At 33.0% G+C, this 16,349-nt stretch overlaps 1 protein-coding gene across 5 annotated transcripts in view; it reads left to right on the forward strand.

Moving 5' to 3' along the window:
• Nucleotides 1-16,349, forward strand: part of LOC123563619 (voltage-dependent calcium channel gamma-5 subunit-like) — a 71,233-nt gene that overhangs the window by 15,380 nt on the left and 39,504 nt on the right. For 2 of the 5 annotated variants that reach the window (XM_053533782.1, XM_045356504.2), the window contains one exon: nt 5,117-5,375. In XM_053533782.1, the coding sequence (XP_053389757.1) occupies nt 5,183-5,375 (193 nt within the window). In that variant the 5' untranslated portion in view covers nt 5,117-5,182. Of the gene's footprint in view, nt 1-3,111; nt 3,974-5,116; nt 5,376-16,349 lie in introns of those variants that run through there. The other 3 variants (XM_053533794.1, XM_053533773.1, XM_053533800.1) reach the window with 3 other exon arrangements.

The following is a 16,349-nucleotide window of genomic DNA, read 5'->3' on the forward strand; positions in this document are numbered from 1 at the left end:
AACCAGTGACATATCATAATAAGAAGGGACATTTGAACTTCCTACTGAATTAAAAGGGTTATTGTTAAAATCAAAGTACGTTTACAAAATCGTTCTTGATAAATATTTAAGTTTGATAGTAGCAAATAAGTTTTTCCATGTGCTTGCTTTTGATAAAAATAAAACATTATTCAAGACAAAAGCTTGTGTATACCCTATTTATTATGCCATCTGCATTTGCAAATGCTTATACACTTTATAGAATTAAAACTACCTATCTATATAGTAGAATGAGTTCAAAATTTATTTACCTTTGTGACGTTTATTTAAAGTTAAACTTAAAGCGGGCTATCCATGTCCTTGTTGTTTCCGTAATTTCGATCAATTTTTACACATGGAAATAGGTATTTGACTGGATTCGTATAGACATTTGACGGATTCGTTTGATTTCTTTTAAATATATCATTTTTATTTTTGGATATTTAACACACAGGGCTTAGTTAATAGATATTTTATTGTGCATTTATACATATATATGCATACATCACATTTATAGAAGCATTCAAACACATACATACATTCCAGCGGGTTGTATCAAACGTTATTTCAAAATTATATGAGGCCCTCCCCGGCACAGACTAACTATAAGTAGCTTAAAATTTGAAGACTATACAAAGAAAAGAATTTATAATCATTTTGTTAGATAACAAATTAAACTACAAAACAGTACGAAAGAAACGATAATAAAGAAATAAACAAAGAGACACAATAAACACTGAGCTGTTCTAATTATGAATTTGCCTCTTTTTTAAGTCAGAATTTACATTTAGCAAACAATATCTAATTTAAAGAATTGTTTTACCTACTAAATCAGTACAACTAAGAACAACAGACAAAATTATAATATTTGAGGACGGGAAAAAGCTAAAGTGAAATATGAAGAATATGTTAGATATTGTAATTGTATACAATCAATGAAAGCTTTGTTGCCCTATCCTGTTTTATTGCTAATTCAAATGATGGGGACATTTCTCTAAAACGAATAGTTTAGGTACACAGATATTAAATCGTAATAAATATAAATCAAGGCGTTCTAAAGTTGAAACAATACGGGCTGATACAAGCTTTATGTAATAAACATTGTATTCAAATGACATTTGCGGAAAATAATTGAATCATGAAAATAATTGAGCTAGGAATGGATGCTTGTCTATCCGTTAAAAAACGAGTACTGCAAGAATGCTATCTCTTTATTTTGCTATTCCACAGGCGGGTCAAGAAATATCATATCAATTTCTAGCATGTGAAAAAATATAGCAGATAAAGGCATTGAAATGATGTACGTTAGACAATTATAAAGATATAAAGTCAGGTACATTTCTATATTGCATTAGTAACTCTGATTTAGTTTTGACACATTGTATTTCGTTGTAAAATACTGTAGTACAATAAGATTAATTATAATAGAAGACAGTCTTACAGAATTTTTTTGGGGTTTAGTTGTTCTTGAAAATAATGCCAAGACATGGTTTTGCTTTCTTCAATCAGTGCGATAAAGTTATTAATAACTTGGAAGTGTCATCCAGTAACAACCTTTCTGAGGTTAAAGCCTGAAGGCATGGACTTCACTTCGTGAACATAGCCAACGGTTCTGATCAGTTTGGACCCGTTAGATATACCCGTGTTAGAGTCTGAACTGTTCAACTGTTTATTTGCTTTGTCTTTTTTGAACATAACACAGCAATAAAGAATATTTAGATTAGACTTATTCTTACTGATAGCATGTGAACACGACATTAATTATAAGTTCCTAAAATACAGAAATTATGAAAACGTTTTGAAACAATAATAAATACTTGACTGTTGGCAAAAAATAGATGTGATATTTATGCTGTCATATTTTTGTATAACGGTGTTTTTGTTGTATTTTCCTGTTGATTAAAATGTCATATTTTTACGCCTAACTCCGGAAAAGTTTTTTTGTAATATCTAATAAACAACTAATAAATTTTCCTTTGTTTTTAAATACATTGCACTGATTGAGATGGGTTATATTTGACATTTTCGATTTATTGTAATCAGTTTTTATAAAGTATGTTTTTACGTTCGCATTGTAAAGATGTGACGCTTTAAGTGTTTTAAGCCCATTAATTTCTGAAGTACAACCATTTTTGACAATGTCACATAATAATCTAATAAGTATGTGACAACAATCGTCTGTCATGTCACAACTTTAATACGAATTTTGACAATTAACGCATCTGGGATTTTAATTGTTAAACTAAACGTCAAACGTCAAAAAATAATGCTATGTAATACTAAATTAGTGTATTTATTTAAAGGATTTTTATTGGTTCGTTGAAGATTACGTATATTTGTAAATGTCACTGTTTTAAACAGTGGGATTTTCATTTTATGATATTGACTGCTACGGAAAGACACTTTAACGCGAAAGAATATGAACTTTAAATAATGGGAATTTATGTCAATAATATTGTTCGTTAAAGATAAAGAAGAGTAAAAATAAATACATATAAGACCATCTGGATATGACCCAAATCGTTTCAAAAATGTAAACGAAAGCTAAATATTTAAAATAATTATTTAACTTTTTTCCAATATTATTATTGCGACGTAATATTTCCCACATGCTTTTGTTTAATTACGGGTTAAACTGGTATCATGTAGAAAAACAATCATTAAAAAAGTGTGTTTGTTTATCAAATAAGATGGAAATATTTATCTCTTGTTCACAACTGATGATAAAGTTTCGCTCGTGGCTGCGCCACTGGGGAAAATATTGCGCCCGATGTTCATTCGGTGATATGTTACATTGAACGAAACAAGTATGTTCTTCAAAGTCCACAAGCAGTGACACAATTTATTGTATACATTGTTCTATTGATTTATATTAATTTCTGGAATATGAGTAGTATCACAGCACACTAATAATGAACTGACGCTTTTAAGTGAAATGTGGACGAGAAACACATCAACAAATCATATACTGCGCTGCAATTAATGAGGTCACACTGCGGTCAATGCAGGACAAATATTACAATAAACAACCATTAGCCCCAATATCACTATAATATGTTTTACTGTTTAGTTTGAATACATGCTATACATTTACAGCACAACCCATAAATCATTGGCCAATATCGAATTAGCCAGCGGCACACACATTTAGTTTTTCCCTGGAAAACAGACATCAGCGGCATAACATCGATTGTTTCTGTTGTTTGATTATATAAAAAAAAGTTACATTACCATGTGAAACAAACAAGGGAATCTAATCGTCCCATACAACGCCAGACAAAATAATAACAAAATAGATTCATTTCTACTAGTTATTCCAGAAGCTGAGAGTGCAATGCACACGGTGATTGATACAGAGCTGGTAAGAGGGATCCAATATTACGAAGCATCAGCTTCCAAGATACTATAACCATATTGATTCCCAGGCAAATGTGACAGGCACATTTTCACTTCATCCTCCAGTCAATGAATATTTCATGCTGGAAACGCATAATACAGTTCCATTAAAATGATTTAAACTTCATTACTGTGGCTATAAAAAAATGGGAAAACCTAAAACTCGGGAAGAGCTCTTGCCACATTTAGTACAATTAGTTTAGATATAATCTCGATATCGGCATTATCATAGAAACATAATCGCTACGACCGCTCGATTCAGATGGAGTTGGATTTAAAACATTGTGATTTTGCATGGAAAGTTCCTGGATAGAGTGTCATGTCAGCATTTATACCATTGTCTGTGTATATCTCAATTTAGAGTGAAATGTGAATTTTCATTGATTCATGTAACATGTCTTTAGCATACTTCTGGCGTTTTAGAAGAGGCTTATATTCTACGATTTGAAAATATTTTAGCACTTTTGCGGAGCTTGGAATTGAAATAAAATATTTCTGAATTTTGTGAAACTGCAAATAGTTCAATGAACGTAAACTCTTTCTTTATGAAGGAATTGTGGTAAGAAAACATTTTTCAATTTGTCATATGTATAAAAAGGTACACATGTATTTCGTTTTGTGAAATCAATGCCTTTGCATAACATTTTGTTTCAATGTTATGTAGCAATAACACAACGCAAATTACTCTATTCTACGGTTCTATATTTTACGTGTATTTTTATATAAGACAGTCTTACACAGTACCTTTTTACAAAACTGTACAGCCAACGGTATGTCCCCTTTACTCTGTATTAGAATTAGCAGGATTTCAAGAACTAAAAACAGTGAAACTTTGTTAACAATTGTATACAGTGGCAACTAAAATCTTCATGTGTTATAAGATGAATATTCACAACGTTTGTTCACAACGTTTGATAATTAAACCTATCCAAATATTCATTCTTCTAAGGGAGATTTTTTCAATAGAATATTACATGTATTGTCCTTAAACGACCTAAGTTATACTTGTTATAGTTTTGAATGTTCTAGCTGTTTTAAATGTTACAAACAACCATTTTCAAACATTTTAAGGTTAATTCCTTACTTAGTCATAACTTCTTTTCGTGAAACAGCCTAGTGGCCTAACCCACAATAAAACAAACTTAAAGAAATCAACATATCTCTTTGGACATTCTTCAAAACTCCCCAAATAGTGGGATATTTGTTTGAGAAGAAACTCTCTCATAAGAATATCATATGTAACTTTTTATTACTCAGTACGCTCATGGACAATGTAATAACAATTTTCTACAGAAAATGTCAATATTAAGAAGGTTTCATTAATCTAGCCAGTAGTCCCACTGGACTCGTTTATCTTATCTGAAAAGCCTTCTAACTGTACAAATTGTTTCTTTCATGATGATAACAGAGTTTCTTGTAGTCAAAAGTCAATAATATATAATTGTAGTTTGAAATAAAAGAACCCATAGAACGAATTATTGGTCAGAGGAACTTCTTAGGTGAACAGTGGACATTATGTGACCAGAGCGAATAATCCATATAGTTCAATAGTACACATGTTAAAAAAGCTTCTCCAAATATCTTTGAAATAACTTTATTTATTTGTTAAATGCTTAATAACATTTTCGTATGTTTTCAAACATATAAGAAAAATAGCTGTATTTTCATTGGTTTTTTTTTTTATTATTTTTATTTTTTATAGCAGATGGATTTCTTAAGAAGTACTGCGACTGTAATTTAGGCGATAGGAATTATATACGGACGAAAGATGGTTTTTACACCGCGTGGTCTTATGGTAACGTCAGTTGTTGTTGGAGCTGTTGCTGTAGCGACGTTAGCGTTGTCAGTGGCAACGGATGCCTGGTTATTTACAACAGAAACCATGGAACACCCGGAAAATAAGACTGTTAATATGGTAATAAAAGCTCAAATGGGTCTGTGGAAAGTTTGCCTAAACACAGGTACGTCAACACAAACCTTTATAGCAGTACATAAGTTTGTTATTACAATATTTGTTACTCTATGCTTGCCATTTTATTCTAGGTTAGATATATTATTTCGGCAGATTGATTAAATTGGTTCAGTTGAAGTAATTTATTGCCCTGATTTGATATGTAGAAATGCACATATCATTAAAGTTGCAAGAAAACTGTGAAATCATTATTTTTCCTGGGTTCGCCTTTTCGTGTATCACGTGGTTGTGCCAATCCACGGAATTAAATCCCAATGATCATGCATCTAAAAATAAATATTGGAATCAAAGAATACACAGCTCAATGAAATCATCGTTTCGATAAAAACGACCAAATGGCATACCCACGAAATTAAATGATTTCACAGTCAAAATACAAATAAGCCACCGACAAACAACAGCAAATGCTTTTTATTCGAGTCAAAACTGAAATTAAGCTTACAGTTTAATTAATTATCGAGGCTTTATCACAAATAAAGCGGGCTGAAAATAGATTATTTTCATGCTGCAAATATTGAAGCACATCATTGTACAAAAGCAGTCTCACGAGAATGTTCCGTGTCGAACATAAAGCTAACCAAAATACTAAATTTCAACCGCTAAATAAGTAAGCTTAATTAGATCCGCTAGGTGAAAATAGTGTCAGTCTAAATATGCAAAAAAGTATGAAATTAATGAATTTAAAACTATATTTCGAATGGAGTACAAGGTTTAGATTTATAATTGATTTGATGAATAAATCATAACATCCATTAAGATACTTTTTGTTAGTTGTATAATCTTCAATTTGCGTAACAACCACTTCTAAATTGATCAAAACTCATTTGTTTTGCAAGGTATCATTTCTGTTTAAGAAAACTTTTTATCTTTAAGATTCTCAGTTGCATAGGTGACCAAACAAGATTAGTTCCTGGAAAGTAATTGACGCATAAGACAGATTTTTTCCATGTGCTTATGCATCCGTGGTCTGCTTCCATTATAATTTAGACATTTACTCCCAGCACAACAGACATATGACCAGTCGTTCTGTCTGTCTATCTCATTTCCTCGAGTAAACACAATGTCTCAGACATGCACAGTCTATCATTTAGCACGGCATCACGCCTTAGGGCAGTCTGTATACAAATAATGGCGTGCGAACTGGGGCTACATTTTTGTGATTTCCGTTGCATTCAGAAAGAAAGTGTAACTTCGATAGAAATATTTGCAAGAAAATGCCACAAGATTCCAGATAAGTTCATGTGGAGATGACTATACTATATCTGTTTACAAGCATGCACATTTGTCAGATTTTTAAATGGAAACTTAAATCAATAGACGAAATATGAAGTTGTTGTGGCGCCGACTGTTATTGCGGATTTAACGCATTTTTCTTTTAGTTTAGTAAAATACTGCAATTCGTATAAATTTATCAAATTTGATCAAATTTGATTTTATGACAATTGAATGCGTTCTTTAAGAGTTTCTTTAAACGTCGGATAAAATAGACGGCGAAAGATTGCAGTCGGCTTTGATATTTTCTATGAAGTATGTGCCAGTCCAAAATATTCCATATTAATCTTTATTACAAGCTAAACTCAGTTCAGACGCCTCCATCCACCTGATGGTCAAAATAAAGAATTTTAAGGGACAAAAATTGAAATGGAGCATGGTATAGAATAAACATTTAATGTTGTCTCGATCAAAGATGTATGTTTTGATTGGAATTGTGCTTCTCAGAGGTCAACCGGGATTCTCTGGTTTGTCTCGAGGACAGATTTTCATTAATTATTCTGTTAAACCGTTAGCGTTTGATATATTCCCCACAGCAAGTCCCGGTTTCAGAAAATATATGATTAAGACCAATTGTCTCAGTAGCAAAATGAGCAGCTGCAATTTGTTTTTCTTTTCTTTTTCCCTTATTTTAGTTTTTGTTTTCTTTTTTATTCTTGTTTCTGTTTATTTGAGATCGACTTGCTGCATACGTTTGAAATTTTCTGCTGCAAAGTTATACACGAGAATTACATGGAGCGTTTGTAATGATTTCTGTTGTTACTGATCAGTTTGACAGATGTAACTGTTACTACATGGTCTATTACTGCAATTTGTCGTTAATACACCGTCAGATACAAACTATACGGAGGATTACATTCAGCCATGTCCGTCCTCTGATCTGTCAATCCGTCCATCGTGTCCGCGCCATATCTTTTAAACCGAAAATGTTTTCGTAAAACAAGCAGTTGTTATCCCCATCACGATCACGTACAGAGCTCACAACCCAGGTCAATGGGTCCAAGATAAAAGTCACATTTGGAAGTCAAAGGTATAATAACAGCACTTCGTGTCCGCTTCAAATTGTCAAATCGCTGGGAAGATCATTAACTGTTTACCTAACCAAGACGACATGCAGAGAGCACTACACAGGGCGCTAGGTCTAAGGTCAAGGTTACACTTAGAGGTCGAAGGTCACATAGCTTGAAGTCGATGTCCACCCCATATCTTCTAAACCACTAGAATGAATTTCACAAATAATCACTAGTCGTTAATAGCCCAAGATTAAGGTCGCATTTAGCAGTCTCGGATCAAATAACTTAAAATTGTATCGCTCCGTAAAAATCTTCTCAACCACTGGGAGTTTTACATAAGACCCGTATTGTACAATTTATTTGACCTGTCAAAATTTGTTCCCGTCTTTCATTATATTCTGTTCACGGATATATAAGATTAATATGAAAGCCAGAAACATGTTTTGACAGGTCAATTAAATAGAACAATATCAACTGATAACCTCGTCTACATGACTTGCAGTGTGTACAACCCTGTTCTCTAGGGTCAAAGTTCAAGGTCGAACTTCTTTTCACAAGATTTTAAAAGCGGCGTCAGGGGTATTAATAGCCGTGTAAGTAATAGCTCTAGTTTATGTTGGATGTTTAAAGTAAAAGGAGTTTACACTTTTTATTTTGTTGAATTATGTTATGAAATCACTCTTATGTGAGTACTTTTCATCTGGGCCATGGTTTGACATATAGATAGAAATTCTTTATATCATTCAATACAAAGAGGATATTATCTACAAAGTGAACAAATGTATACATCAGGATGAGACAATTTCATTAACATTATGCATGGGTTTATATATATATATATATATATATATATATATATAATTATGTATATTGTTAAAGAGTGTAAAAACAACAAAAGTATTATTTAAGCATAAATCATGTCTTATAAAAATATGTCATTTTCTACAAATAAATGATTACTGTAGTATACATAATTACATAATGTTTTATAAAAGAGTATTAAATATCTTATCAACACGTATATTGTAGCAATGCCGCATAAAATTAGCTTAATTCAGTTTAATTCAATCCAGTCCAATCGCATGTGCATGAAGCAAGAAAGATATTAAACGAAAAATTACAACGTTATTAAGGCGGTTCTGCACGTACGGATCGAACTTTTTGCTACAATGTAGAATTAGATTAAACTTTGATTTGTTTTCAAAACTTCAGAATATACCTAGAAAATAAAGCAAATAAAAAAGATGGGGCCTTGTGCTTGATATTGCTAGGCTGATTTGAAAATTCTGGACCTCACGCATTTTGTTATTATGGGAGTCTATGGGAAAATCGTAACTTTCATAACGTTTTCGCAAATACAATGTAGAATTTTTTTCTACTATGTAGATTTTAATGAAACTTCTCACAATTGTAAACAAACATATGGCCTATAAATTGGTGAAAAAAATGTACAGGTCCTTTTGCTTTTTTCGAGATATTTGACCATGATTAAAGTGAACCGCACATTTCACGCTAATTTCAAGTATTTAGTGTCAGACATATTTTAGCTTTAGATAGATAGTACCAATGCCAATGCAATAAATTTACTCACAGGTTGCCATTTATTCTTTAAATGATTTTTATTTACGCACGCCGAATCCAGGCCTTATTCTACGTTATCCGTATAAATGACGTAACGCCATTACTTCCGGATTATCAAACGTGCAGAACTACCTTAAAATCGTCTCATTTTCGTGTCTGCAACCTACAAAGTCAGTAATGTATTATGGTGTTAAAACATTAAAGTCATATACTGAAATGAGGAATGATATTTCATATTGCTTCAGTGTTGGGGTAAAGAAAAATTCAAAGGCTTGTTGAAACATATAGATGTGTCAAATAATTTTATTTAGTTAGAACAATACTTTAATAAATCTACCATTCCTTTACTTCCTCAGTGCATTTACTAAAGTTTTAAACAACACATTGTTTTCCAATGAAATTTCCACTTTCAGTATATTAGTTTTTGTTTTTTTCTTTGGGTTGTTTTTTTTTTTTTTTTATTTTTATTGTAGTGGGGAGGCGTGTGTTTTGATGCAGAAGTATTCAGGATTTTTGTATTTGCCAGAAATAGATCTCTTTTCGAATTGAAGAAGTTATTTAATATTTTCATCATATCTTGAACAAAAACCAAATTAAAGCGCCAGACCAGTTGATTAGATTTATTACAAATTTTGCATTATGACGTTTATAACTGAAAGAGAAATGGAGTCTCTCATTTCACACAAACACGTTATATTATTATTATTATTATTATTATTATTATTATTATTATCATAACAATATACTGAACAATCCTCTTTTTCGTAACCTTAAAGAGTTAACTAAAATTGAAATGGATATTTAAGTAAGATGTTTTGTAATTAAGCGCAGAGGATATTTGAGCCGCGCCATGAGAAAACCAACATAGTGCATTTGCGACCAGCATGGATCCGGACCAGCCTGCGCATCCGCGCAGTCTGGTCAGGATCCATGCTGTTCGCTTTCAAAGCCTATTGTAATTAGAGAAACCGTTAGCGAACAGCATGGATCCTGACCAGACTGCGTGGATGCGCAGGCTGTTCTGGATCCATGCTGGTCGCAAATGCACTATATTGGTTTTCTCATGTCGCGGCTCATTTGTTTATTTCAGTGTAAGCTTGAAATATCTATCACGTGCATTATTTTCACAGTGGCATAGTCACGAGTGAAAATGTAAGATATGGTGTTTATGAGTAAAAGATGCTTTTATCTTAAACAAACAAATTTTCTTTTTATTTTATGGTTTGACTACATGTACCCATTCATAGTTTCTTACCAGTGAAAACAATACATTTCGCTCTAATATTATGGTAACTCACTAAAAACGTTTTATGATATTTTTTCAGATAACTGTATTTACATAGCTAAATGCAATTCTTCTTGCGTTTTCAAAATAAGGCATATTTAACTTTATAACCAAATTTGTAATACAACTTTAGAAATTAACGTCGCTGTCATAATATGAGTAAGTTACATATCTGTAACAAATGAAAAATTGCAAAAAGCTGACATAACAGATTAAGCCAATGTTTATAGTCTGTAGAGGCCTCAGAAATTGCTGATATATTTTATCTTTGCCGACATTTTCAGCTCAGCGAAATTAGGCTTTTACTGGGGATGGTATAAACCCAGGAAAATGTAACACTGATTGTAACATTGGTGAGCTTTATGGGGGAAAAAGATTATCTGGAATCCTGTTAAATGATAACATTACATAGTTTGAAGGAAATACATATATTTCAAAAGGATCTACTTTAGGGTACTGCTATCAAAATGGATTTTAACATATGATGCAATACAATTAGAGCATGAGGGACCAATAGATCTTGCGAACCTATAACCCAGGGCAAATGTTGTAGATCATATCTTTCGATTCGCATCTAGCGAAATGAAATTTCACATACGTTACCGTTAATTGTAATCAATAAATTGATGACTACGGGAACTGTATTTTGTGAAAACGCAATGCTGAAATTTTTGCTAAATAACATACCGTAAATATATTAGTTATCATTTCACTAACCTTGACTTTATTGTATCAAAGTATTTTATGCATAAAATGGCGACATATATTGCTGAATCATTAAAAAATATAGATAAATAGCCAATATTGCAAATATATAGTGCTGCAAAAAAACTGACTGCATTTAAAAGAGTTTGTATAATTTATACTAAATTCCCCGATATATTCGATCACAGCGTTGTATTTCAAATATAATGCGTATTATTCAATACCTTTGGAATACAGTCTGTAACCTACTGAAACATAGTATTACATACTGTGTGCATACGGAGACATGCTGCTACAGATAGCTTATGTCACCATTATAATTAAACAATACACTAGATTTGTTATATCGAGCGTTCAAATAAATTTTTGCAGTCAACCATTTAACCATATAAACATCAGCATAAACATTTTTAAACACATATTATACTATTATTCTAATAGACGTTTTAACATTGTCTTGGTTAAATTCACTAAACACTAAATATGCACAATTTCTAAAACTATTAGAACAGAATCACTCAAAGATGATTATTTTACAAGCGGTCCCGAGATTCTGTTTTGTGTCTCGAATGAATAACATCAAAAAGCATTACGGAATAAATAAGTTCGCTTGGTGACATTTGCTTTTGGAAATTGAAACAAATGCATTTTGCGCACATCGAATGAGATGACGTTAAACGTGAACAAAACTGCATAAAACAATAGCATATCAACAATTAATTGAACAGGCTTTGAATTCATTTTCCACAAATGTATTTCATTAAACACGAACAGAAGTACAGTCAAACTTCGTTAACTCGTTCTCGGATAATTCGTACACCACCCGTCTCTCGAAATCGTCGTCAGGTCCCGGAAAATCCTTGTATAATATTTTGTTCGATAACTGGAACAAGCGATCACCCGAACAAATTTTGCTTGGCCCGTCGAGTTGGAACTGACGAATTTCGACTGTATAACAAAACCAAATTACAAAATCTTATTATAACTACTTTGCGACATTCCAACATAACTCAACAAAACTCTCGAAATCGTCGTCAGGTCCCGGAAAATCCTTGTATAATATTTTGTTCGATAACTGGAACAAGCGATCACCCGAACAAATTTGGCTGGGCCTGCGAGTTGGAATTGACGAATTTCGACTGTATAACAAAACCAAATAACAAAAACTTATTATAACTACTTTGCGACATTCCAACATAACTCAACAAAACTTCAGCATTACATTACTGAATGTTTTTATGTGTAACTACCTAGTTTTTAAAGTATCTAACACGTTCATAAACTATTTAAGCTAGTAAAGATTTATACGTTTGAGGTTTGATTGGAAGATCAAAGGACCGTTTCAAGAAGCATCACAACCGAGGCGGCAGCTGACATGTTACTGTTAAAATAAATGTCGAGTAAGCCGTTATATCCTGTTTACTATATGAGCCGTGCCATGAGAAAACCAACATAGTGGGTATGCGACCAGCATGGATCCAGACCAGCCTGCGCATCCGCGCAGTCTGGTCAGGCTCCATGCTGTTCGCTTTTAAAGCCTATTGGAATTGGAGAAACTATTAGCGAACAGCATGGAGCCTGACCAGACTGCGCGGATGCGCAGGCTGGTCTGGATCCATGCTGGTCGCATACCCACTATGTTGGTTTTCCCATGGCACGGCTCAATTATCATTACTACTTCTTTTAATATACTAGTCCTAGGTGTACCATGCACTAGTCTGCCACTGCACATATTGTTTTTGAGGACATTCCTTTGTTGACGTTCCATATAAAACAGCCAAACACATCGCTTCTGTTTTACCTATCCAGTATTAAAATGTCGGAAGAGAATCAGTTGTCAGCCATATTCTCAGAATTGCATAAGATATTTAGTAGTGCTGTTGGATATTCACTGATAGCGTTGATGAATTAAACAAAGACCAACTCTTCTGAAAAAAAAGTATTCTACGTATTCCCCTGTTTAATTAGGGCTTTGCTTAAACACCTTAGCACAGACACCTTTTTAAGAGAACACTTTCGAAAGAAAATGATTGAATACGTAATAGGTGTTTAATAACAATTAGATACAGAAGAAAGGAAATAATTCATTGGAGAGTAAAATATTAATTCTACATTATTTTCATGTTATTCAAAAGAATAAGCATCTGAACTCAACATACTACAGTGTAATACTTAACCTCCTCCCACATGGAATTACCACTTGTATGCAAATCATGTTAATAAAAACTTGTATCACAGTCGAAACAATTAACATGTATTAAATTTAATAAATGCGAAGATGCACCGGAAACTCAGAACGCAACTAAGAAAACCTATATAACAGTCAATTAAATATTTGTGATAAGCTTGATTTGATATCATACTTCTTCTGACTGAAGCTTCTTGGGGGGCATGTTTCAGAGTCCTGTCTGTATAATTATTCCGCGAAGAATCGAACATACATAATTGTATGTGATTGCTGATCTCTCTAGAATTGCTTCTGATGAAGAATCGAACATACATAACTGTATGTGATTGCTGATCTCTCTAGAATTGCGTCTGATGATTTGTTAGTGAAGATAACACTTTTAGCATGAAGATTTTATCTGAAATGGAAAAACATTAAGGCATCATTCATAATTCACATATTACGTAAATTTTGACTTCAGTCGCTATGGTTCCAGCCTTACAACAATCTAAATAAAAACTTAAATTACTACAATTTCCACACAGAGATCAATATAGCGCTGGGTTTTGAGTATCTCGTTGACAGTCTGTTAAAAGCACGATGTCATTGGTAATGCTAATTGGACCAGGAAAACTAATTCGTTTGTTTTATTGACAGTAAACACACATCTGTTTCTTGAGCTGTCAAGCTGATACTGTTGGAAAGGGAAACATAATTACCGTGGTAATCAGTATGTCAGGTTTGGTAAGATGCAGACATTGATTTTTTCATCTAGATAAGTTTCCATGGAGCACATACTTTAGATCTCGATAAACAGGGAAGTATACTTGGATGGTGATCGTATTGCATTCAATGCCATGGCAACTGTCCCTTTTCTTTTTCTGGATTTCAACCCCGAGCCAATCTCCATCAAAGAAAACAGAATATGAAACGCATCAGTTTTATTATATCACTTAGCATATATCAGATTTTGTACAAGTCATAAAAAACCAGGACCGATTCCTAATGTATTTGTTTTACTGTAATGTTGTAAAAATAATCCATTACACTTCGATGCTAAAAAGAGATATAAGCAATATATATTATCTGGCCAACATACATGGAATTTCAAGATATTTCCTTGTTTTCACATCTAGAGAATATTTTGATCATTACTGTTTATATACCGACATTTGTATACTGCCTAGAAGGAAGATATTTTAGAAAAGGATAGCAAATTTGCACGTGGGTTAATCATTATATAGACACAATAACATTCTTAAGTTCCAATAACTTAAGCGAAATTTATTTCGTTAAAGGCATATGTCATTACCTCCATTTCTTCAGATCACTTGTCGCTCATCGATGTTGGTTCAAGCATCACTCGGGGCGTTGAATTCTTCATGTGAGGAAATCATCCAGCTGGCTTACGGAAGGTCGGTGGTTCTACCCAGTTATTTTTTTTGATGAAATAATGCACGGAGGGGCACCTGGGGTCTTCCTCTACCATTAAAGCTGGAAAGTTGTCATATGACCTATAAATGTGTCATTGCGACGTTAATCCCAACAGAAAAAAAATAAAATGACCTCCCTTTCAAAGGAATACTCATGAGAGTCACAAATATTTCCTTTTTGGTCCCAGCGTTATCTTTCGTCACATATTTTTTTATAATTCCCAAATTATATCTTGGCTAAAAAGCCAACAAAATTCCTTTCTTAAACAACCGTTTCATTATTAGTTTTAAATAGCTTTGCCACAGTTATAACTCTATCAATAAGGTTAGATTTATTCGCATCTGTTTAATTTTTTTCTAAGTTAAATATAATCTGTTTAAGTCTGTCTCGATTTTCATGATGGTAGATATGAGAAATTCAGAATCATCCACTAGTTTCTTTGGATTTGACCCATAAGGCCTTCCGAATATTCCATTCGATAATTGGCAGACACGTGCAGACCAAAGGGAACAGACCTTCGGTTTCAATTACATTTGTACCTCAATAGTAAAAATGTCTATTTATGGTCCAAAATCAGCTTATTTTCCACCGGGTAGCTTATCTTTTACCCGGTTACAAAGCCTACACATTTCGACGTCATGAAACTGGATATTTACATGGAATGCGTCATTAAAAAACTTCTTTCAGAAATAATTCCAAGGCAGAATGAAACTTCGGTCTAAACAAGTCGATTTTACTACGTTTCCTGGTTTAAATTGGGTTGTGGTAAACCGAAAAGGCTAATAATCAGGTTTATCCAGCTCGAAAGGGATAAATGTTAACCTTTTTTCCATTCCGGTTCAGTTAGTAAAACTTTACACAGATGCAGAAACGAAGCATCCCTGAAAACAACACTATAACATTGAATGCTTGTCAATAAAACTCTTGAAGTATAAAACGCTACAGAGCAAAATATTACTATACTCGGTTTTGTTGGGCCTGTGAATAAATGGTCACCCTCCACACCTCTAGCACTGGCTTACTCGGAACTCTTTGATATATTCATAATTATATAAACTCTATGATTCCAGACAAGACGAACAGTTCAAAATTGCCGTTATGTTTCAGAATGTTTTATGACATTAACGTACTGTAGATTGATTTATTATTAACCGATATTTTGGTAAGCAGCCTCATTCGTATAATATTCACTTGTGATTGTGAATTATTTTGCATGCTAGCAAATGTTGTGGGAAATTAGTTGTATGCAACGCGTCATGGGAATGTGTTTTCTTAGATCTCTATAGGTTTGTCAAATTCCCGTTCTCAATATAAACTGCTACAAAGGAGAATTTCTGATATTTGGTACACATAAATAAATGGAAATCAGACTAAAAGTAATTATTGCTAATATATAAAAGGATAGTATTGGTGTTTATGCCATTAATCGTGCGTTGTCACATATGTAGTCTTTTAAAGAATACTTCCAGTGTACTGCACTATTTTGTTTACTCATAAATTCCCATG

This window comes from Mercenaria mercenaria, chromosome 2 (assembly GCF_021730395.1).
Source record: "Mercenaria mercenaria strain notata chromosome 2, MADL_Memer_1, whole genome shotgun sequence".
Lineage (NCBI taxonomy): Eukaryota > Metazoa > Mollusca > Bivalvia > Venerida > Veneridae > Mercenaria > Mercenaria mercenaria.